Genomic DNA, 25213 nt, shown 5'->3' with positions numbered 1-25213 from the left:
ATGGAATATGTTATGCTGAAACTCTTGATTCAACTGTTTTAACTAATTTTTACTCAGTTGTGTTAGGTTTGAAGTTGTTGAGCTTTTTTTACAATTTTACCCCAAAGTTGTTGATCTAGGCTACATCTAGGCCAAGTTCATAAAACAAAGTGTCTGATAACTTTTGGAAACATAATAGCCAACTAGCTACACCTTTGCAGACCCTCCAAGTACAGTATCCCTGTTTTCCAGGGACAGTCCCGAATTTATAGACGCTGTCTCGGTTTCTGATTTGATACCAGAATGTCCTGCTTTTCCTTAGGACATCCTTATTTTCTTCTGAGAAATGTTGGAAGATTTGGAGTTATCCAACTCCTGAGCCATCTGAAGGCAGCCCTGTATAGTGGAAATAATTAACGGGAATTTTAATTTAATAAATAAAATTGAAAGGGGGGCTGTTTGAGAGTTTTTTCCATTAATCCACTTGTTATTCTCCACTGTGGCTATCACAGAGAAACAATCTTCTTACAAAACACTTGTCCCCAGGACTGAAATGCATTTGTCAGCTCCCACACTCCATTTGAAAGTACAGAAGGCAACCGATTATTCATTGTAACAGCTCTGACATTGTGCTACACTACTCTGGATTAAGATCTTGTTGATGGTTGACTATGACCATAAATGAGTCATATTTATCCACTGTTAAGATATAAATTGTATTTGGGCCTTGGGCTAGGTATCCTGAGGAACTATTTGGAAATAGTTTCCAAAATACTACAGTGCCACTGCAAAGAATAACTGACACAACTAAGTACTTGCACAGACTGGCAATAATAGGTGTATCCAGTTCAGGCCCTCAGATAGGGTCCCGTTGGCACAAGGATTTCTGCTTACTCAACAGGCCTTTCCCTCTCTCTCCTCCCTGCTCTGCACCCCCTGTACACACACAAACACACAATCTGTTCTAGACATGCTGATGGGACGCAATATTGGCTAACCTAGTTTAAGGGATTTGATTCCCCCCCACACACCTTTTCCATCTCCAGAACTGGGGAGTGAGGGGTAGGAGGAGCAGGAGGAACTATGAACGTTAAGGTTAAACTCACAGAGCATAAGGCCCCAGAAAAGCCAAGCTAAAGGCTGGTCAGATTAAAGAAGATTTAGCAAACTTGGTGCCCTCCAAAGTTTGAGCCTACAGTTCTCATTGGCCCTAGCCAAAACACCCATGTTAACATGACTAATGGAAGCTGTAGCCCAAATCATCGGGGGGGGGGGGGGGCACCAGGCTGGCAAAGCCAGAACTAATGGAATACTTGCGCACTCACTGGCAGATGAGGATAAGAAGAGGACTTATTGTGACAGGATAAATTGTGAAGATTCCCAGCCGTTAAATCAATTAAAAATTACCAAAGCAATTTCAGTCTTTCGTATGGCTCGATTTCCCCAATGGTAGATGTCAGTGGCTGGCAGGATTCCAAAAGGCATGTGAAGGAGGCAAGGGAGCTGGAGGAGGATCTAAGAGAAGGGGCCAGTGAGTTGTGGGGTTCTGTGCTACCTGTGAAGCAGGAGTTGGGGCTGAGAGAAGAGGAAGAGATGGGGCTGTCCGAGGTGCGGGAAAAGTTGCAGGGAGGTTTGGGAGGAAGAGAAATCCCTAGAAGACTTGGGTCGTTAGGATCTCTTCCACCCCCTCCTCCTCTGTCTCCAAGGACAAGGAGGGGCTTAAAGCACCAGGTTCAGGGAAAGTTGCAGGTTGCTTGTGTGCGTGCCTTGTCAAATGAGGGGTTTTGCATTCAGGAAGAGACATGGTTATGTCGTTGCTCCAACATTCAGGGCACAAGGCTAGAGAGTAAATGCCTAGCTAGCTATGTAGCGGGAGTGGTGTACCCTGGGAGATTCTGCAATGGAGTGCTTTAACAATAAGGAATTCAACACTACCACCCGTTTGTGCCCCTTGGGGTGGGTGTGCTCGCCTACACCCATGTGCTAATCCTTCCCCATGCAAACGCTGCACTTATCACATATGGGTTATACAATATTGTCCAATGTATGTTATTGCTTGCCAGGTCTAATAGCTACATATCTACCTCTGCATTTCCCTTTGGGCCGCTTTCTACATCACTGCCAAACTCTGGTAGGGCCAGATGGAATCCAACCTTTCCTTTCAGCCAAAACGTTCTTAGCTGTCCTTTGCCCTGGCAGCCAAGAGAAATAACATGAAAACAAAGTTGCCTCACATAACCACAACAAAACCAATCCTCTAAATGATTGCACACACCTTAGGAATAGTTGGTGCTTTGAAGAATAAAACAAATTCCCTTCAAGGTAAAAGATAAAGGTGATGTGAAAAAAAAATAGGGAAGATGGATTCTTGGAATTTTCTATCCTTTCCTCCCAGTATTCACATCAGGGAGATTGCTAGGGCACAGGTCCATGACATAGATTTTCATTTCTTAATAGATAGATAGATAGATAGATAGATAGATAGATAGATAGATAGATGCATATTTAGACTGACTTTTTTGGGGGGTGGGGGAGCTCTGGCTCTTGCTGTCAAGACTTACTCAGAACCATGGGATGCAACAGGATTTTCTGGGCCCAGAACACTCTATGTATATTAAAACCTAACCCACAGGAATGGCTGCTTACAGACATATTAAAAATAAATAGTATTGTCCAACATCTTAAGATGACCCCCCCAATAGTTCAGTGATTGACCTAAATTTGTTACTAGTCAAAGTGCCTGACAATCCATCACCTAGTTCTGAGGCCAAGGTCCCATGACATTGAAAACTCAACATGCAAAACTTCACACAATATTAAGCTAGGGGCAGGTGTATTCACAAGGTATGGTATACCTTTCTCCAGCGTATCTGCTCCTTGCTTGTGGTGGAGGACTTTTGTCTGACTTGGAATTTTAAAAATTCATATGGCCAGAAGCTGGTGGCCTTGTGTTTGTGCAGAAGCTTGGACTAGATCACCACTGGGTTCTTCCCAGCTCTATGAACCCCTATTTCCATGAGAACTATACCTTTATTCTTATGGTTCCTCTTTCCTGCAAATCATAACCTCCAATCATTTGGAGAACATTTGCTGTGATCATAGAGACATGGATTTGGAGAGCTAGAGAGAGAGAAAGAAAGAAAGAGAGAGAGAGGGAACAATTTACCATATTGCATATTGATTGCCTATATTGGAAAGAAAAACTCTAAAAATGATCTAGTAAAAACAAACATGGACAGTTGCTTATATTTGTACCAACTAACTCTTTCAGTGTTAGGACTTGGCTATGAGGTAAGAGAAATAGGTGGGCACAAGGAAACTGCAGCTGATTTCAACTAACAACTCAAGTGGCCTTACACCTGAGCATCGGTTGGAAGCTGGTTGTTAGGACCACCCACTATAAGAACATTGGGGACATGGTGCTTAAAAAGCCACAGAACGGGGGCAGCAGCTCCCAAGCTAAATCCAACTCCCAGTGTTGAGTACCACTGTCTCAATTGCCAATTCAGAGGCAAGTGTGGTGTATGGGAATGATGACAGTTCTTCACATGAAATGTGCCCACCAACTTTTCATTTTTCTTCCCCTTGTAATACTCTTAAAAAAAGAAGAAAATTCCTACTCAGACTGAACAAAGGTCTGTATAGTCCATTAACCTATTGCCAATAATGAGCAACCACCTTCCTTGGGGAAGCACACAAGGAGGGCATAATGGCTATGTAATTCTCTTGTTGCTTCCCAGCAACTGGCCTGAAGAGCTCCCTTCATGATTATACATTGCTGAAAGTTCTGCTTCTCTCCCTGCTCTAAGCTTTCATTCATTGGCTTTTGAAGCACAACATGTTCTCTCGCCTTTTGCAGTTTACACCAACCTTTCTGTTACCTTCATAACAAATACATGCAACGTACGTAAGCTGGTACTTTCCATCCTTGAAGCCACATTCACTGTGTCTCCAAACAGACAGTAGCGTGGCCGTGTGATCCCTACCACACCTGCAACAACTGGGCCTAGAAGAACAAACACCAGGAAAGGCATCAGCCACAGAGAAAAGAAAGGCAGAATCGCATATGCAATAATGCTTTTAAGAGTTATGAATCAATGTTTGGATTTTACAGCAATGTGATCCCATTTACCAATTGTCTTTTCTGCTTCCCACAGAACAGTCATGTTTTGGGGGGTTTTGGGGGGGAGGGAAGTAGTTAAGTGGACTACTTCCCCCCAAAAAACGTAGTCTATACAAGTCGATATACATATATTTACTCTGAAGTAGTAACGTCAGACATTTCTGCAGCCATTTGCTACATAGATACACAAAAATGAGAATGTGTCATAGACTTAAAGGTAAAGGTACCCCTGACCACACGGCGGTGTGTGAGAGTGGTGGGAGGGACCGCCACTAGTCACCCCCCCTCCCCTGTCACCCGGGGCGTACCGCCCCCCCTAGCGATGCCCCTGATCATGTGACCTCTGAGACTTGTTAGAAGATTCCTATTCTCTCACATTGCTGCAATTCCTAGAGTGGTTTAACAATCAATTCCTCTTTCCAAGGAACTCTGGGACTTGTAGTTCTCTGGGGGGAGGGAAAGGGTCTCATAGCAACTCTCAGAACCCTTACTTAATAAACATTGACTGCTTCCCACATCAAATGGGGGGGCGCCTTTTGCGTGGTCACGTGCAGCCCCCCAGATCCGAGTGCGGCCCCTGGTAGTTCGGGCTGATTTCATCCTCCCCAGGCTGGATACCTGGAGGTCTCCGCCTACCTCAACCAATTGCCTAATCCCACCTGCGTTGCCAGGGGATTGGCCAGGTAGGGGGAGGGACCACCCTGCCCACACAAGCGGCAGTCAGCTCTAGAGCTTTTCCCACCCTCCCCTCCCTCAGTTAAGTCTTCTTTTGCAGGTTAACCTCTTCTCCACAGGTACGCAGCCGCTGCTACATCAGGGTCGCTGTTGAAGGGCTGGAAAGGAATTTTCCTGCATTGGCAGGTTTTGCCTTTCCCATAACAAAACATCACAACTTTGGCGGTTTCAGGCCTTGAGCGGAATCCTTTAGTCTATCTTCCTAAATGGGGGGGGGGGCGTGAAGCGGTTACCCACATCCCCCTTGCAGCGGTGATCCCATGGTTCCCCATTAAAGGGGTTTTGAGGGGAGGCTTTGGTCAAACACCGAGAGGTTGTCATTGCTCTCCCCTCCAACAGCGGCAAAACAGGGGGCGGGCTCTCTGCTTGAACATATGTTCTCCACAGCCAGCCCAATCCCCACACATTCTGGATAACCCTGAAGTCTCCCATATCCCCAGCTGAGTACTGGGGAGGACAAACGCCCAATGCCTGAGCCAAGGTCTCCCTACACCTGAAATTTAATAAAGCTGTGGCCAATTTTAATCCCATAGCGCGTTGTCTTGAGTCATTATTCCGCTCGGGGGTCACCTGGGGTTGGGGGGACTCCGCCTGTCCTCACAATGTAGCAAAAGCTTTAAAATCATGCTTAGAGGAAACCACTGCCTTTCACCTGTATGAATACCAATACGCAGGCTCAGTTTCTCATTCGGCATGTGCCTAATCTTGAAGGAAATGATTGCATTGAGAAAGTGCAAAGACATGGTAGCAATTTCCTCAACATGTTTCTTCCCGTTGCGAATGGGGAGGCCGCTAGCAACCATATAGGCGTCTCCGATAGTTTCAACCTGTAAGCAATCAAAGGAATCATTAGTGCTTGCACAGAAGTGTGTCACGGAGAAAAAGAATGATGGACATTAATGGCTTGATTCAGTTAAATAATTCATTGAAAATTAATGAAACATTTAATTAATTAATTAGTCCCACTTTTCCAATAAATTGGAAAGTGAGACACAGGAAAATGAAGGAAGCCTGCTTAGAAGTTCAACTGCTTAGAAAGGTTATGCCCAATTCAGAACCCACATTATCACACACACACACACACACAGAGAGAGAGAGAGAGAGAGAGAGAGCGCTAGATGAAAGGAATCTCTCATTCATTTCTCGCTATTATCTTCAGAGATACTGTACTGATATAGGTAAAGGGACCCTGACCATTAGGTCCAGTCATGTCCGACTCGGGGGTTGCGGCGCTCATCTCGCTTTATTGGCTGAGGGAGCCGGCGTACAGCTTCTGGGTCATGTGGCCGCATGACTAAGCTGCTTCTGGCGAGCCAGAGCAGCACAAGGAAACGCCGTTTACTATCCTGCCAGAGTGGTACCTATTTATCTACTTGCACTTTTGACATGCTTTCAAACTGCTAGGTGGGGAGGAGCTGGGACTGAGCAATGGGAGCTCACCTCATCGAGGGGATTCAAACCACCGACCTTCTGATCAGCAAGCCCTAAGCTCAGTGGTTTAGCCCACAGCGCCACCCACATCCCCATCTCTACTGATGGCAGGTGTCAAAACATGGTACATTATTGATGTCCCCTCATTGGGACCAAGAGGAATGACTTGGCATACCCTTCTCTGAGGGGAACTTCATTGTTTTATTTTAAAAAAATGTTTTGGAGTGAGCTCATCCCACAGTGCATTTAGTATCTCACATTGATGTATCCATGCTAGACTGGCTTCCTCCCAATGGGTAGTTCTTTCCTTTGGGTGAAAGAGAGCCAAGTAAGAGTATGTGGCCAGAACTAGGCAGAGATTAACATCAACAAAAAGAGCAGAATGCCCTTTAAGTCAACCCACTCACTCCCAGGGAATGCTGTCTGCCTACCTTGTAGACATCGTAGTTTTTAATGATGTTATCAAACAGACTGTACAGGTCATTGAGGAGATTGACAACCTGTAATGGAGAGCTGAGAGAGCATAGCTTGGTGAAGCCAACAATGTCTGAGAAGAAGATGGAGACTGAATCAAAGCTCTCGGGTTCCACTGATTTCCCAGCAACAAGTTGTTCTCCAATGAAACTGGAGCAAGAATACGGGTAAAGGGCAGAGATGGAAGAATCATTTTGTTTCGGTTTCTCATTTTTCTGTTTTAAATTCAGTTCACATTTCTGCAGCAATCTGGGAATTATTTGTTTTTTAAATCCCCATTAAAATTATTCAGGATTTTAGTGTTAATTTCTCCTAATACACACCTTTATACATTGTTTTGACTAATATACACATATTTGAAGCAATTTTTTGAAGCAACCTCCTCTAATATACTGCATGTTATACATATATCTACTAATATACGAATCTTTTGTACATATTGTTTGGTTTCCCACTGTGTCTGTGTGTGTGTGTGTGTGGTGGCCCAATTCAATCTGAGTAATCATATTTTAATATTTCCAACCTATATCCATAACTATGTGCAATAGAGACTTGTTCTTTCTTTTTTTCCTTTCCCCCCTAAAGTATTTTTTATTAAAGATTTTCTTGATTTACAAAGGTGCAATGTGTATCTCATATTTTTTCCATGTAACATTTTTACAAATCAGTTTTGGTTGTTGAGACATTAGGAAGAAAAAGGGGGAAGGGGTGGTCGGGATGGGGAGATGGGTGGGGTGGGGTGACGATGTTTCTATTTTACTTAATCTATGTAGGGTTTGGTGTCAGTGTTGTTTGTGTAGGTTCTCTGTTGTTCGCTTGTGCTCCTTTGGCGGTGAGAGAGGTCGGGGTTGGCTTGTTTTTTTTATTTTTTTAAGCTAGATGAAATATAAGAAAACTGGGGTTCGAGCAAAGGCCTATGGGTCCCACTAATGCACATAACTGCCAACTCATTCTTGGGCAGGACTTATTCCAAAGGTGAAAGTGTTTCAAGTCATCTTCTACTGAAGAATGGCTTAGAAGCAGTGAAGGCTTTCCGTTACCCAGGTAGCATAGCTGATAAAAGCTTTTCTGTCTTCTTCTTCTCTGCCATCAGCTGAGTTGTCCTTGACTCAACCACTTCCTCCAGATGATTTGCATATTTTTCCAGTTTATTCACCATGTTGTCCAAGATACCGAAATGACTTCTGGAAATGTTAAAAAAACAAACGAAAAACATTTGAAGGAACAGGTGTGTATCCGTTTCTACCAAATTTCTTTGCATTGTTTGTAAGAAAGTGCATTGTTGTCTCTGGAACTGTTTTGATGCATGTGTAGAGAATCTTTTCACACTCCTGCATGGGCCTGCATGGGCAACCTTTCAGGGGCCACATGGCAGCAGTGGGCATGGTAAGAGGCAAAAACAAAAACAAAGGTAGGCAGAGCAACGGACGTGACCCTTACCTTGGTCCAGGTGGCTACATCCCAGCCATGCAAAAAACAGAGGTTTCTATGCACACACCTTTCCAGGCAATCAAGAGGCATGATCACAGTCGAAGGACACATTCCAGATAGGCAAAAATACTTAACGGAGTTGCAGAGTAGAGTTAGTGAAGAGTCGTGGCCTAGGAAGTGTCTCAAGGGTCAGACAGAGGGGTGGGGGGGGGGAGCTGCATTTGGCCTCACCCAGAAACTCTTGCTATCCCATTCACTGTTTTCTGATTTAGCAAAAGGAGGCAAAGAGGTGAGAATACTTAGATTTGGAAACCACACAATTTATGTGTGGTTTATTTTTTTATCTTCAGGAACAGAACCCAACATGAAGGTTAGCTTTTCATCCTGAATAATAACCACACATACATGAAGGAAAATAATCACCCTTGTGGACTGGCATCTCTCAGTGCTCTCTTGATGTTGAAGAATGTTGGCCTCCTCTCTGGATATTCATCCCAACATGCCTTCAAAAGTGCGATGATCCTTTCATTACATTTCTGTGTTGAAACAGAAGGGCGCAGTGGAACAGAAGAATTAGGGTCCCGGATTCTTTTTATTATCTCTGGAACAAAAAACCAAACAAAGAGTATGAGTCAGATTTCAGAATATTAATTCTTTTCTTTTTCTTTTTTCTTTCTTTCTTTCAGTTCCTTTAATTTTATATGCTTTCAACATTTGAGGAAGGACCATAGTGGTAGAGAATCTGCTTTGCATGCAGAATGTCTGAGGTTCAGTCTCTGGCCTCTCCAGCAAGGGTTGGGAGAGAACCTTGTCTGCTAACCTGGAGAGCTGCTGGTGGTGGCCAGTATGAATGGACTATGGTCTGGCTCAGTATAAAGCAGCTTCCTAAATGTCACAATAAAGGCGGTGAACCCCATTCCTCAGATAACTCTTGGAACCCCTAGTGTGCACAGCCACTCTCCCCAAGAGAAGGAAAAAAGCCCAAAATATATCTCTCCTGTCTCTGGAAGTCACTTCGCAACCTTGCTCAAAAGCAGAGATTAGGAGAAGGCCCATGGAGTCTCTGTGTGTGGACAACTTCATGTGGAAGAAAACAGTGTTCTTCCCGAGCACTGTAGGGTTTTGAATCTTACCCAGAAATGGGCCAGCAAGCCATGTAGTTATTAAAGCAATGGCAATATATGTTCTTTTCAGTCAGTTCCTTTCAAACATGAGCTAGACTGAGATATGTCATAGTAATCTAAGTGCATATTGCTTGCAGCCATAACCAACTGGAAATAGATCTGCAATATAGTGCAGTAATTTATTCAAATAAATATGGAGTATATTTGGTTTACTAGGCATTATGAAATTATTTATGGGAATATTGGTTTTGGGACTGTGCAACTTAATCTTGTAGACATTATTTACAACCCTGAGTTAGCCGATTAACTTATGGAACTCTTGCTAAATATAGGATGAATTTCCATATCATGTATTTGCAGTCAATAGCTATTTAAATTTGGATTCTGAGCAAAGCTCAGTAACTTTTTAGATATGCACTCTGTTTTGGAACACTTTCACCTTGTGGACCGCCAGCGCTATTTTAACATTTGCAATTTCTATGAAAATATTAGTATTACTACCTGTCATTAATTGTTCGTATTGTTGATGCTTTTACTGTGAAATGGCTTTGAAATATTTCTTGAGAAACAATTAAAAATGGAATTGGGGGGGAAATAGAAAAAGAGAAAGGAAGGCTCTAGAATATTAGCAATTGTATGGAAATTGCTAATATCTAGAAATTGTATGGAATACAATTTGCTGTTGACAGAAAATATGTGTGACTCCTTAAGGAAAAACTGAATCAGGCCCAGTCTTTCTACTAACAAGAGTTTGAGAATCATTTGTTATATGAATTGCTTTTCAAAGGGAGTTGCATAATGCGTATGTTTTCTTTAGTAGCAGTTTTAATTTCAGGGTTACTACTATTTGAATAAACAAACCACATTCACAGGCATAGAATTTCCTAATGTGTTTTGATCTCATCTTCATCTCCTTTCCTTGCTCTAGTACTTATACAGTAATTACAGGTGAAACTCGAAAAATTAGAATATCGTGGAAAAGTCCATTCATGTAAGCAATTGTTTTCATTAGCCAATGGAGTTTAATATATGAAATAGACTCATGACATGCAAAGCGAGATATGTCAAGCCTTTATTTGTTATAATTGTGATGATTATGGCATCCAGCTGATGAAAACCCCAAAGTTGAATATGTTAAATTTGGGGTTCTCATCAGCTGTATGCCATAATCATCACAATTATAACAAATAAAGGCTTGATATATCTCACTTTGCATGTCATGAGTCTATCTCATATATTAGTTTCACCTTTTAAGTTGAATTACTGAAAAAAATGAACCTTTCCATGATATTCTAATTTTTCGAGTTTCACCTGTATAATTGCTCTCTATATATTGTTTGTATTGTTTCTCTGCTAGTGGACTGCATAATTTTGAGGAGGAGGACATGTTAGATGTACATACACACACACACACACACACACACACACACACACACACACACACGTACAGAGGACTTTGTTGCTTTTCCTACATATCTTGAAGAAAAAATAAAGCACAGGTCAGATCTCAAAGAAACAACCTTCTGCATTCTGGCTTAGGTCATGGAATGGACCGTCTTCATGATTGTATATCAGTTCTCTCATAATAATAGCAAAGCTGTACACATCCCCCTTCTGGGTGCCATGTAATGGATATTCTGCCATTCTTAGCAATTCAGGTGCTGTCCAGTAAAGCTCTAAAATAAGAAGAGAGAAAATATTGGAAGGATGAAACATTTACCGGTATTTACAAGGCTCAACAGTCTGTTAAAATTGCTGCTATGCTGTAGTTTTACCCCAGGTGTAATTGGTGAGTAATTATGGGTTTTGCCCATTCCCAAAGGGGGACAAAGCTATCCATTTCTGGTCCGTGTCATTTTTGCACAAGTTAACCTATAGTTTCATTCTGTTCCACATTAATTTGTATTTTTAAAATAAATATTACTCGTTCAAAATGCCAACAAACTGTGTCACTACAATCTTTACTCCAAGAGATGCAGAACAGATAATTTCACACAGGAATTCACAAAGGCAGAAATCCCCAACTATCCCCATTTCCTTTTTGCATTCTCTACAGATGCTTATTCCTCTCTGTTTAGGCCATAACATATGCTACATCACAGGGAAGTCCATGTAAATAGTTGTGCCCCAGACACATCCAGGTATGTTGCGTGACAGCAATGAATACCACAGCTTTGTTGGTAATAGTATACAGTGGTACCTTGGTTCTCAAAAACCAAGGCACGGCTTCTGATTGGCTGGAGGAGCCTCCTGCACTCAAGCGGAAGCCACACCAGATGTTCAGCTTCCAAAAAATATTCACAAACCCGAACACTTACTTCCGGGTTTGTGGCGTTTGGGAGCTGATTTGTTTGACAACTAAACCGCTGGAGAACCAAGGTATATTAGAATTTGGCATGGCCATGCCCTGCCCACCTGAAAATAGGTAGTTGCCAGCCTCAACCCCACCATTATGTAGACCACTTCTTGTGGGCACTGCTAACAACTTGAGGACATGGAAACTTGCCCCACACCCACTCCCCAGAGCCAGCACCAAGGCATGAAGGTGCCATCTTTTATCATGTGCCATGATGCAATATATGAAAGCAAGCACCGGGAGGTTTCTGTATTTGTCAATCCTAGTTTCTCCCTCTGGGGTTTCCACAGAAGCTTGCTCTGTGAACCAGCAAACAACCACAATTAATTATTATTTCATAACCCATCTGTAATTAATAACAAATGTTCATGTTACCAACTGCCTGGACATAATGCTTCCAAGATACTGCACCGCACCGCAAAACCTCACTAACTAAAATCCTGCCCAATTTGCTCTCCCGCCAGGAGACTTTGCCAATTGGAGACATACCATATTTTTCTGTGTATAACATGCTCCCGTGTATAAGATGACCCCTATTTTGGGGGACACCAAATTAAGAAAATTGGGGAAGATTGCCCACAGTTGTTAAGCTTTGGGGACAGGGGATTGCCCAGAGTTGTCGAGCTTTTTTGGGGGGGGGGGAATTACCAACAATCGCTCACCCGCCTGACCGCCGCTGACAATCGTACACCTCGCTGAAGCCACCAATCATCAATCCGCTCGCCATCAGCAGCCACCAATCACCCGCCAAATCGCCGCTGACAATCTCCTGCTCGCGACTGACACCAATCGCCCTTCCTCCCTCTGCACTATCCATGTATAAGACGACCCCCAATTTTTGACACTTTTTATAATAAAAAAAACTTTGTTGTATACACGGAAAAATACGGTAATTGCGACATGGAAAGACACAACCTTGCTGTGGGAAAGTCATAAACCTTGCAATCACAGCTTTCAGCATTCTCAGAGATATTCTCTCTGCACCCACCCTCTGATATTTCAGAATATGTGGACGCTATCCAAATCAGTTGCATTTTCAAATTGCATTTTCTTTTTTCCAGTCCTTCTAGCATGAGTGGAGACTCTTGCATTACATACATTAAACAGCTGGGTAGAGAATCATATAATGACAAGATTTTGTTTTTCCAGTATTCTGCAATGTGAAATGCAGGTATCTGCTGACTCGGTATTCTTATTAAAATGAATAATCCGCCATTCAGCCCAAAGATAGGACCTTAGCGCAATGAACATTAGTTTACTGCAACACATTTTACATGGGGCTGCCTCCGAAGATGGCTTGGAAACCTCAGCTGATGCTGAATTCAGCATCCAGGTTACATACTGGGAGAAGAAGGTTTGAGCATACACCAATCCTGGCCCAACTGCACTGGCTGCCAGTCAGTTTCTTGGCTCATTACAAAGTGCTGTTTTTGACCTATAAAGCCTTAAATGGCACAGGACCGCATGAACCGCCTCTCCCCATATGAACCGAACCCAACCCTGTGATCATCATCTGAGGCCCTTCTTTACATGAGAGGCCTGAGTGTGGCAACACAAGAACAGGCCTTTTCTGCTGTGGCTCCCCATTTGTGGAATGCTTTCCCTAGGGAGATTCGCCTGGTGCCTTCACTACATATCTTTTGGCACCAGGCAAAAACATTCCTCTATCACTAGGCTTTGGGCTAATTAAATAATCTACGGTCTTTTAAATTTGTTTGTGGGAGGGGAGTTATTGGTTTGTTGGTTTGCTTGTTTTGTGTTTTCATTTTGTATCTTTATTCTTTGATCTTTGGATAAAGGGTGGTATATAAATTTAATAAATAAAAATAAAGATAAAATAAAGATAAATGCTCTGGTGGGTGGTGCTTTCTTTTCTTGGAATGGAAAGTACTTAATGTTCTTACCTGCATAATTGCTCTCTTCTGCCATTACCTGAGATTTCCTTCCATATTTTAATTCCCACAACCCAAAGCCACACAGCTTCACCTGCATGCGACTGTCTACCAGGCAGTTGGTGGGCTTTAGGTTTCCATGAGAATTCAGGGGGCTGTTGTGAATGAACACCATACCCTAAAATTCAAACACACAGTGTAGACAAAGACATGAAATACATGTACCAAACAAAGCAAGCTAGCTTGGGATTCTGCAGTTTCCACAAACAAGAACTTATTAGCTTTAGATTGTATTTCATTCATTGCTTAGATTTATTTTAGCAGGCTACATAGGTAACACTTTAAAATTTTTACTTCAACTTGATTTCAATGTTCTGGATTGCGGTTTTTGTCTCTAGATCAGAGTTTCCTAGTTGTTGCCACCTGTGCCTTTTTCTGGAGGTCATAAACTCATCTGATATGTTCTACTTTGGGAGAGGTCACAGTTAAAAAATATACACACAGACGTCCCCCAAGACGTCTGTGTGTATAGCCAAGAAAAACATAACACTTCATCTACTGAAAGCCTAGCACAAAATGCAAGTCCAGAGGGAGTGTACAAGGCATAGGAGCCAACTCCAGGGAGCTGTGGCTTCTTGGGAACCCACAATAATATAAATGAGGGGCGCCGGGCACCCACAAAGTCAATGAAAAAGCTGGAAGGCAGCAGCAGTGCTGCCTCTGAGAGAGAAGCAGTTCAGCTCCACCTCCACAGTCAGTGAGCGAGGCACCCTTTATCAGTAGAGGGGAGCTCAGACATGGAAAAGGGTGCGTCGCTGGCTGTGGAGAGGAGGAGAGTGCGCATGTGATATCACACGTCCACATTGCAGTGGCGGGCACCCACAATACTGAGGGCGAGTTGGCAGCCCTGGTACAAGGGAAGTTAATTCCACAACTGATGCTAACCATGCAAAAGCCTCTTCATTTGCCACTGATGTATAAACATGGCACAGAAATGGAATAATCAAAAGTGTGTGGCTATTAGATCATGTAACATGCAAAGACTAAGCATGTTATTAGGTCATTGTAAACATTGTCATTAAAAACACTTTTCAAAGTGCTGCTTCTGATATTGAAACACTGGTGTGATACGCTCCAAACAATCCACTTCATCAGATAATGGGCATCCAGTTTCGGCACCATCTGAAGATCCCAGTGCTCTTAGAATTGGGTTGCAAAACTTCACGCAGTTTACACACACACACTCTCTGATAAACACCAATGCTTTAGTTACAAAAACAACAGGTGCTTGTGATGGACATGGATCTTTCTGGCTTATTTTCAGCAGTCAGTCACTACAACAACAGCATTTTTTTATGACTGTCCTAGTAGCTGACAGCAATTCCATTACTCCATACTTACGTTGACTATGTCATAGGCAAAGGAGATTTTGAATATCCAGTCCAGTTCAATATCAGAATGCATCAAAACATCCTAGAAAACACACATGTAGAAATATTTTTTTTTGAGATACAATTGCACTTGCTGCCTGACTCCACTCAAAGTAGGCATGCAAATACATGTAAGCTGTCTGAAGCCATACTTAGCTCATACTGATGGAAAGAAGACAAAACTCTTTAAAATGCGCCTTCCAAATGTGCTGGACCACATCCCATTATTCCTGAACATTAACCATGTTGGCTACCACTGTTCAGGAGCATATCTGGAGGCAGTGGCGTAGGGAGCCACGTTGCCACCCGAGGGCCGGCAAATGTGGGGGCACCCCCCGGGGGGCGGGGCGCCGCTCCCTAGCACGCACGCCCATGCATGCATCATGACGTCACAACGCATGCACAGCATCCAGGGTGGAGTGTGCATGTCCGCACATGCGCACTCCACCCAAGATACCAGGTGCAAGCGGCCAGCACCCCTTCCGTGCAGTCTGTGCTGCTGCTTGCGCGCTGCAGCCTTAAAAGCTGCCACCGTCGCACAGAAGGGGTGCCGGGCGGTGGCTTGGGAGTTGGGGGGTGGCACTGAGTGTCACCCCCCCAGGCTGGCACCCGGGGTGCTCCGCCCCATCGCCCCCCTCGGTACGCCACTGTCTGGAGGGCACCTCCACTGGCTGTCCTGTGAGATGATAGATAGATAGATAGATAGATGATAGATAGATAGATAGATAGATAGATGATAGATAGATAGATAGATAGATAGATAGATAGATAGATAGATATAATACTGAAGAGAGCCAAAAATAGCATAATATGACTTGGCAACACACTGCTTTAGAAATCCTTTCTAGGGTAATTAAGTATGATCTACATTAATGTAATAATTGTTCTAAACTTTGATGTACAGTACTCACCTTTAGGCTACCTTTCTTACAGTAATGCATCACAATGCACATGTTTGGAGCTTCAGGACATATCCCATAGAAGGCCACCAGATTCTCATGTCTCAATTCTCTCATCTAAAGCAAGGGAATATTGGGAAGTGTGGCATTCAGATTTGACACCATACAGCAAAGCAAATACAATCTTTTCCAGCCTACTCTGCTCCTTCTTACTGGCATTGCAGAAGAAAAGAGCTATGGGACCACTCTGAGATATCTGGTCAAAGCAAGACAATGCCCTGTGTTGGTGACCTTGCTAATTAAATCTGTTTTCCAAAGCATATTGAACTATAGCCTCATTTAGAAATTTCAGTAAGTTCATGGTTCTTTCTGCATTACTTGATAAGCTTCCATATTTCAGTTGTGAATTTTAGATCACCTGCCTGTTTCAGAAATAGCTACAGTTTACCGTTCAAATGGAAATTTGCAATCCAGGATGTTAAACTATTTAAGAGTGAAACATACCACCCGAACCTCCTGGAGAACTGATGGTTTCCGGATCCAGGCTTCTGTTTGATTATCAATGAATTTGAGAGCGACAACAATTCCCTGAAACAGAAATTGTAAGAGGCACAATACATTAACATGGAAACTGTTGGGGGTAAATGAATGACGTAGTCTGGTAGGCATCTTCAGAGATACATTGAGGATCTTTCTGTGTGACTGCATCAACTATGCCACTCTAGGAATTTACAGAGGACTTAGTTAGCTGCTCTGGGTACATATTGGTAGAAATAATGGGCAGACAAAGAAGAGGAATACATTACATAATAGTAATGATACATAGGCCCACTTCATATGCAATGTTAAGCCCAACTATGGCTTGCATGGTGTGGGCTGCCAGAGAAGAAACTGTGGCCACTTTGCTCCTCTTCTACTTCTGCTGCTGGTGTGTCACTGTGAGTTAAACATGGTTTGTCTTAGTCTGTTGCCCAAACCTGTGCTCATGACAAACCATGAGTGGTAAACTGTAGAACAATCATTACAGCTGGTGGCTTTTGTCTGAGGCAAAATAAATCATGAGTTCAGATTCATCAACATCTTAATACGTTCCATCTTTTTATAGAACCCTAATAAATCTGCTAGATGGTAAGATGGATGGGCTGAATCCAATGAAGTTATCCCACATGTGGAATAACCTCTGCCCAACAAGAACTTTGCATCTCTCTCCCCCCTCAGTGTGCATCCCTCCCTCCCTAAGGGGATAACTTTTCTCCGTTTAGCACAGCTGTAAAGCACAATTTCTTTCTTTATTTTTTAAAAAGATACATTTAAACATAAAATAAAATAAAATGGTGAGTGGTGCAAGTGGGTGTTTTATGAATTATAACTTATAGCAACAGAAATAATATCCAGTAAGGTCCTATGGTGTTCATACATTCATTTTCCAGACAACAATAGCAAATGCAATAATTGAGAAAATTCAGTTTCCTCACAATTAAGTACTGGCCTCAGTGGGTGACTCTGTGCCATTTACAGGAAACAAATGTACATTTGTTGATCAATAAAAGTTAAAATATTAATGTGGAACTGATCAACATTACAACCTACATCTTAATGAGAAACGTACTCTATTTAAATTGAAAAAAGTGTCAACAGTACAAGTACAGCTTGGTGATTGTGGCAAAAGTATAAGTACAGTACAAGTACAGACTGGTGATTGTAACAGTGATAAGTCAAGTGTAATATAATGATTAATACTTTTAGAAATATCACTTGCAGATATATTATAGTGCCTACTGTTGCTGTACTACACTATGTGATGCTACTGGTAGGAACCAATGGGTCTGGTTTAGCACCTGAACATTCACACCTTTGGAAAACTATCACAATCCATTATTTTACACCATGCCTACATTATTCTAAGAACTTTATCAAGACAGGTACTGTCCATTGTACAATGCTAGAGCACATTATGAAAGACCTGAAGAAAATTAACACTGTCACACTTTACAATCCTACCTGTGAATCCTGTGACTTATTCCGGCTTTTATTCTGTTGGGCAGTTTGTGCCCTGTTCTCCTGTACATAATAGAAATAACACGAAGAACACAGAAGTGAATGGAACACAATTCCATTTGGCATAATATATTCTGTCTGTTCACATATGCACCTGATAAAGTCCTGCGGTGGTGTAAAATACTTCTTTCCCTTGCTTGTTCTTCGGTCCAGAATCATCATTATTAGACATAAACAAATGGGAGCCAAAGCTCTCTGTTTCTTTGGACACTGGTGTGCTTGCTTGAGACAGACAGAAGTTTCCCTTTGAAAGATAATATAAGGTGCAATGTTACAAGCTGATATATTAACCTGAATGAAAATAACACTGGCATTAGTAGTGAAAGCAAAATTTAACTGTGTTTACTAGATTCATATTTCAAAACACAGATTGAAACGTCATTGTCATGAGAAAAACTTACAGTAAATAAGCAACTTGGCATTTTTTATATACCGGTACTATTTGTTTGTTTACGAGATTTTTGATTATATGGTTCGTTTTGGAGACCTATGCCTTTATGAGGGACAAACAAATATTGAATGTGCTACAGGGCTCAACTCAGCAACTTTGTATTTCAGTTTTGGTTCAATTATTTAAGTTCACAAATGCTGAAATGCAAAAGTTTATTCCAAATGGCCACGTTAATTTTAGATTCCATTACTGAAATACTCAAAACCTGCCATTGTTATTACCGTTATTTGTAATAGTGGTGGCAAGTAGTTAACATGAAGTTCAGTTGCAACAAAGCAAGTAGCTACAAGTATGAAACACAGCCATAGTTCTTGTACAAAGAGTATACAAGAGGAATTATGTCTCAACTGCACCACTTCACATCATAAGAGGGGGAAATACTCCTATATATAGGAAACTAGCACGTTAGGGAGAAGGCTGGGCTAGAACCTTCCACCCTGACATCTGCTTTTCTTTTTGCTGATATTTATGAATTATGAAATAATGTATCGTAGTCATATAGGATATATAGACCTTGGTCATCTTGTCAGAAAAAGAGAACTTCTTGTGGTTTTGATCTTACTGTTAACCACCCAGAAAACCTTTATTATTGAGTGATATTGTAAATGAAATAAAATTATAACGCTAACAGGGCAAACCAGAGATGTTTCTACTGTCACCCTGCTTAAGCTGAAGGACGACTATGACAAGTGAGGGTTTCTAAAAAGTGAAGTAAAATTGCACCAGTATGGGAGATTTTCTGCTTCACGCAGTCACCTACCAACCTGTGAAGGGTCCTGAGAAAGAGGAACAAGGTGGCAGAGTGTCTAATGAAGACTATGGCTATTGAAATGACTTGGCTTCATATCTGTATTAGATCATTATGGTTCGACATCCACCAACAAGTGCTACATGGATGCAACTGATCCCCTCAAATAAGTCCCTGGAGAACTGTATCCTTGGGATAAAGAACTTGAGTTTCAGTACACAAGAGATCATCCTTTACCTTATTATCATTTAAAATGATGATGTCCTCATAATTAATTCTCCACCACGTATCATTTAGAAGGTTTCCCTTGTGGTTCTTCATATACATTGCCACACCAATGGCCCCCGATACTGATATTATCAGCAGAATTATCATAACAATCAGGGCTGAACCTTTTAACAACAAAAGAAAAGTTCATTAAAGAACATAGAAATGAAGCTGAATCTCGGAAACACATCCAAAGACGAAAAAAAGCAAAAAAGGCCAAATTCCAGGTAGCAAATCCATCGCACCATTGCAAAAAGAATATAAAGGAGCGAGAAATCACACAAGCATGGCTATTAATTATAATACAATCATACAATGGAACATGTGATCACAGCCCCTGCCGCAACTGTAACTTACGAAGAAAAGTGATTTATTTGTTTATTTTTAACAAGAACATCCAGGTTTGACTTGGTGGAATGAAAATGGTCAGAACCGCACAACTAGTTGTGTCAGACAAGAACAGAGCAGCTTTGATACAGCAAAAGGCATACAAGATACGGTACATGATACTGCAGTATGTCCTACTTGCATGTTAGTAGTAGTAATAAATTTATAACCCACATTCCACCGGCAGGCATAACATAGAATCATAGAATCATAGAGTTGGAAGAGACCACCATGGCCATCCAGTCCAACCCCCTGACAAGCAGGAAACACCATCAAAGCATTCCTGACAGATGGCTGTCAAGCCTCCGCTTAAAGACCTCCAAAGAAGGAGACTCCACCACACTCCTTGGCAGCAAATTCATAATCACACTTACTGGTAACTGGAGTTTTGCAGTGTTCATTGTGAAACCCACACAGTGGTTTGTCCTTAGGTATTTCTCCATCTGCCCAACTGATATAGTCAATCTCTCTGGTTGGGCTATGGACAGAGACAATAAGTATGTCAGCATCTTGCATCAGTTATAAAGCTGAAGGATCTTTATTTCCAAAACTCATTAACACACATATTTTGTGATAAATGTACCCATACAATGAAAGATAAATGTATAAATAGCTATAATTCCCCATGTGAAAAATGAAGCAGAAATTGGTTTTAAGTCCTAACCTGAAACTAAAAGTGCACTGTTATTTCAGATACAGGTAGGTAGCCGTGTTGGTCTGCCATAGTCAAAACAAAATTAAAAATTAAAAAAATCCTTCCAGTAGCACCTTAGAGACCAACTAAGTTTGTTCTTGGCATGAGCTTTCGTGCTACTAGAAGGAATTTTTTTTATTTTTTATTTTGTTTTGTAATATGTTGTTATTTAGGAGCCTTCCCAAAAAATAATGATGGGCGGCATTCAACTTAAAATTTGCTCTAGGACAGGGCACAATGGGATTTCCTTCACTCTTATCTCACCACATGTGCCATCCCCATATCAGCCTGGAGGGTTGTTGGGAAACCTAGAATAGATTTAGGGAGGGGTCACAAAGAAGGAGAGTGAGAGAACATTCCATTGCACATGAAGAAATCCTTGCGCTGACAGAACTTTCTCTTCAATGTTTTGATGCATACAACCCATAATCATTATATCGGCTGATATCAGAATGCTACTCATCTTTAGTGTGTGATTATCCATTTCAGAAATCTGTGCAAGAGGTTTACAAGTTCAAATTAGTTCAAAGGAAGCCATGCAATGCTTATGTGATTAATGACAGAGCGATCATGATAACAGAATGATCAGCGCATCTCCTTTGAATTTATCACTGACAAATGACTTTCTAGTCCTGTCACCATTTTGTTCCCGAGTAGCATCAAAAGCAAGAAGCCTTGTAGTTTTAAATCCACACTTTTCATTTCAAAGATATTCAATGAAAATAGAATAGAAGTTGGAGGTGGAGGCATCAAAGGAGCACTAGGGAACAGGGCAGCCCCACAAAGTCTAGGCATGAGCAGATGCTGGAGAGTAGACTTCCATGGGATCAGGACATCAAAGTAACTGGGTGTCTCAATTACATGGAGGTCTATGTGTGAGCAGCTGCTTGCTCTCTTTTTTTCAGACAACCACAATAATGCATGGATACATAGCAGCTGAACATGGGTTCTGGGTTCAAATATCGCCATACTGTAGAATTCACTCAAATGCCTTTGGATGAATCACTGACTCTTGGTCTCAGCTTTTCCCTTTATAAAATGGGCAAAAAAATAAAAGATACTCCTTCAAAGAATGAATACAAAAAGGATTATATGGTAGTTTACAAGGTAAATCTACTGTACAAAAGATTAAATTGAACCACACACACAAATAATACCTGATTGTTTTCCTGTCACTATCAAAGTTAAGAACTGGAATGAAATGAACTGAGTTGCCAAATTCCTGGAGATCATACACAGAGTAATCCATGTTCCTCTCACCTAATTCGTCAATGTTGACTGGGCCAGTAATGCCTAAACAAAATATTAAAAATAAGAGCTTTAGGACATTCCCCACACTTCAGCGCACCTGTCCCATTTTGACTGAGGTTATTTTTCTGCCTCTTCCTCAGCATAGGAAGACACTGCCTTGTCTCTCAACTATGAGTGTGGCCCTATTAGCCCTTGCACATCTCCTTTGCTGTGCGCTCTGATTTTCCCTTTCCCTGCCATTTGGAAAAAGGCATTCAGAAGGAGACAGTCTTGAGTGGTTTGCCTCTGTGAGGTTCTCTGTGTGCCCCCCCTTTTAATTAAAACATATTTATGCCCTGTTGAATCAGGCCATAGGCTCATTAAACCCGGCCTGTTCTCACAGTGACTAACCACATGCCTATTTGTAGCCTACAATAGGAACATGACTGAGCCCTCGCCTGCTGTTGTGCTCACGTGACTGGTATTCAGAGGAGTACTGCCTTTGATCCTGGAAGTAGGACATAGCCATCATGATTAGTGGCTGTTGGTGAACTCCATAACTCAGCTACGTGCTGTTTGAAGATGGCTTATAGGTGGCCACTTTTAATCAGGGGAAAGTTTCTGTGAATGCCAAAGTTGAATAAATTGTTCATTCTGTTATATCTATCAATGCTATTTTGACTGAACATCCAACCAACGTGGAGAGACAAAACTTTTAAGGGCAACAGGCAATCTCAGAGTTGCACCCAAGCATTCTCTGTTGGCATTGCATGAGATCCTAAGAGTCACGTGGAAAAAGTTCCTAAGGATCACTTGGCAATAGTTAAAGTAGCTTCCTTTGCACATTTATTTAGAAGATCAATGGATCTACTCCAAATATGTGCTGCTTCATGAAGTAAGCACGGTGGTCCTTTGAACTTGGTACTAGCAGATGCCCTGTACTCTTCACCAACCTGATATCTTGGACTTTGGACTTTTGCCACAGCCAGAATGTCCATGGAGGCTGGGACAAATGAGAGTTCTAGTCCAAAACATTTGGATAGTACCAAGTGAATGAAAGTTCCTCTATTGTCTCAGCCCTGCTACCTGAGATGCTTTACCTGAAGATACATGGGGGGGGGCATCAACATTCAGATTATCTGCTCAACTACAGAGGTGCAGCTTCCCTCCCTCTCTCAAGCGACTGTGTTTGAAGTCTGAATCCACAAACTTACCATACATTGGAGTTTTGTTGTAACCTTTCAAATTGTTGACAAGGGCCTTTCCATCACGGAAGTCCTTTTTCCCTTCTAACATTTCTTTTATGGATAACGCATAAAGCAAAACAGCATCATGTAGGTAAGCAGCATAAGAACTTACCTGGAAAAGAGTCAATATAGAACAGTAAGAGTTTTGGCTTCTGAGGGAAGAAGTTTCTTAAACTACTCTTTCTGACTGCATATTTAGCAGTGGAATCATTTATTCCAAACTCAAAATCCAGTTGCAATCGAAATTCTTCAACCCTCATTGCAAATCATGTTTATTATCTAAATTTACAGACTTTCTGCTGTTTGCAATGAGAAAATCAAACAAAAGCAATTGAAATAGCTCAACACAAGGGATGCTTCAAGTGGTTCCCTCAAATAACAGTGGTACCTCGGTTTGAGAACGATTTGGTTTACAAACTCCGCAAAACCAGAAATAGTGTCTTGGTTTGAGAACTTTACCTTGGTCTAAGAACGGAATCCGAATGGTGGAAGGGCACCAGCGGCGGGAGGCCTCATTAGGGAAAGCGCGCCTTGGTTTAAGAATGGTTTTGGTTTAAGAACAGACTTCCGGAATTGATTAAGTTCGTAAACCGAGGTACCACTGTACAGCTGAAATTGCAACTTATACAGGGCTTGGGCTGGGCAGTGGCAGCCTCTTCTCCTCACCCACTCTTCAGCAGTCACTGTGAGCTGCCCAAAGAAGGAGGCTGGCTGTGGTGGCCATGGAGAAGCCACAGAGGGGCAACGGGATATCACAACTGCCCCTGCCGACTCTGCTCAGAACAAGTGCTGGCTCATACTCCTCCCTGAGCTCAGTGGTGCTGGCACTGGCAGAGAAAGTAGGAACATTCTGGGATCAAATCAGAAGCTGAGATAGCTTTCATCATTCCAGGACTGTCCCTGGAAAATCAGGACACTTGGAAGATATGTGTTATCTGATATGGTTGCAGGCAGGCCCATGCAGAGTGTGGGGGGGGCAGCTGAGTACACTTGCCCCAGGCTTTGGAGGGCTAATCTGGGGGGGGGGGGCACTGCCAGGGATTGGCTACTTTCTTGTGTGAGTTTATAACTTTATTCTACCAAGAATCGTGCCTTGGGCCTCAGACAAGTTCTGCACGGGCCTGGTTGTAGGTCCAATGAGACTGTAAATGAGTTGAAAGCCTCAGTTCCTAAAACTAATCAGCATGGCTTTAGAGTGAAGAAAATCTCTCAAGAAATGTTTTGATATTGTCTTCCATAAAAACCAATAATCTATTTCCTACACTTCTAACATAAAGTCAACAATCAAGACAAGATCTTTATTCAAAATAGTGGATCAGATGATCATGCCTTTAGAAAATTTGAGATATTTGGCCCTTTTTTCGTGTGGCATCACAGTGCCCTTTAGGATAATCTAAGTTAGGGAAAATAGGGGCATTCAGCCTGGTTTCCTCTCGGCTTTTTTGTTATGCCTCCTTGGAACAAGTATCTAAGTTGTTTCTGTGAATATGACCTCTCTGTGTGAAGAAAAGAAACTGTCCGAAGGCTGCTTCTCCTTCAGCTTGCTGTGGACCTCCTTCACAAAATCAGAATAGGTCTTGTATTCTCTGTAAGATCTGAGAGCTATGAGCAGCACAGGCTGATAGGCATCTACGACGCTGCTGTTCTCGTTACTCCAAGTCTCTTTCAAAAAATTGTCCTAGAAGACAAAAGAGTGATTGGTAATAAACAGGCAATGACACACACAACGTAACAGGCTGTATGTAACTGTATAACTTCTATTTCAAAAAACAATTCAACATAACATATCGCAATATGTAATTCCATAGACCAACTTATCATATGAGCGGAACATATTCTGAGAGATTAAAGTTCAGCGGATTGATCAGGAGATACAGTCTATTCAGTTCTTATATTAGCAATAAACACGATGTGGAATGCTTATATCAATCTTGCAGTGTTCCACGTGTCAATGCTTTTGAGAATTCTAGTGTTCCCTGTAAGTAGGTATCAGATGAAAAGGTGCATGAGGTGCAATGGCCACATCTAAAAAAAAACATTGTGGAGGGTTGGTTAATGTCCGTTGTGTGAGTATGGGTTTAAAATCTGTATGTACCAACGTGTCCTTCAATGATCTAGTGCATCGTTTGGCAAAACAGGGAAACACATCACACCCTGGAATGTCTTTAAGGATGTGCCAATGACGTTTGATTATTCTTTCAATTTCAACGGTCATATGATTGTAGTCGAGGGAGGCAAAAAGTCTTGCAGACTCTTT

The 25213-nt window shown here is 41.9% G+C and overlaps 1 protein-coding gene across 1 annotated transcript in view; it reads right to left on the bottom strand.

Annotated features, from left to right (window-relative positions):
• Positions 1 to 2051: 2051 nt before the first annotated feature.
• Positions 2052 to 25213, bottom strand: part of LOC117046275 (guanylate cyclase 2G-like) — a 30056-nt gene continuing 6894 nt past the window's right edge. The window contains exons 4-21 of the mRNA XM_033148074.1: positions 24449 to 24634; positions 22924 to 23068; positions 21637 to 21772; positions 20160 to 20263; positions 19369 to 19523; positions 18027 to 18176; positions 16379 to 16462; positions 15887 to 15991; positions 14947 to 15018; positions 13558 to 13723; positions 10818 to 10973; positions 8597 to 8774; positions 7783 to 7926; positions 6700 to 6892; positions 5490 to 5664; positions 3887 to 3985; positions 3008 to 3099; positions 2052 to 2171 (exon numbers count right to left, since the gene is read on the bottom strand). Coding sequence (XP_033003965.1) covers positions 2052 to 2171; positions 3008 to 3099; positions 3887 to 3985; positions 5490 to 5664; positions 6700 to 6892; positions 7783 to 7926; positions 8597 to 8774; positions 10818 to 10973; positions 13558 to 13723; positions 14947 to 15018; positions 15887 to 15991; positions 16379 to 16462; positions 18027 to 18176; positions 19369 to 19523; positions 20160 to 20263; positions 21637 to 21772; positions 22924 to 23068; positions 24449 to 24634 — 2460 coding nt within the window. The remainder of the gene's footprint in view (positions 2172 to 3007; positions 3100 to 3886; positions 3986 to 5489; positions 5665 to 6699; positions 6893 to 7782; positions 7927 to 8596; positions 8775 to 10817; positions 10974 to 13557; positions 13724 to 14946; positions 15019 to 15886; positions 15992 to 16378; positions 16463 to 18026; positions 18177 to 19368; positions 19524 to 20159; positions 20264 to 21636; positions 21773 to 22923; positions 23069 to 24448; positions 24635 to 25213) is intronic.

This window comes from Lacerta agilis, chromosome 5 (assembly GCF_009819535.1).
Source record: "Lacerta agilis isolate rLacAgi1 chromosome 5, rLacAgi1.pri, whole genome shotgun sequence".
Classification (NCBI taxonomy): Eukaryota; Metazoa; Chordata; class Lepidosauria; order Squamata; family Lacertidae; genus Lacerta; species Lacerta agilis.
The sequence above is the reverse complement of the archived record's forward strand: the minus strand, read 5'-3'. Positions and strand labels throughout refer to the sequence as shown.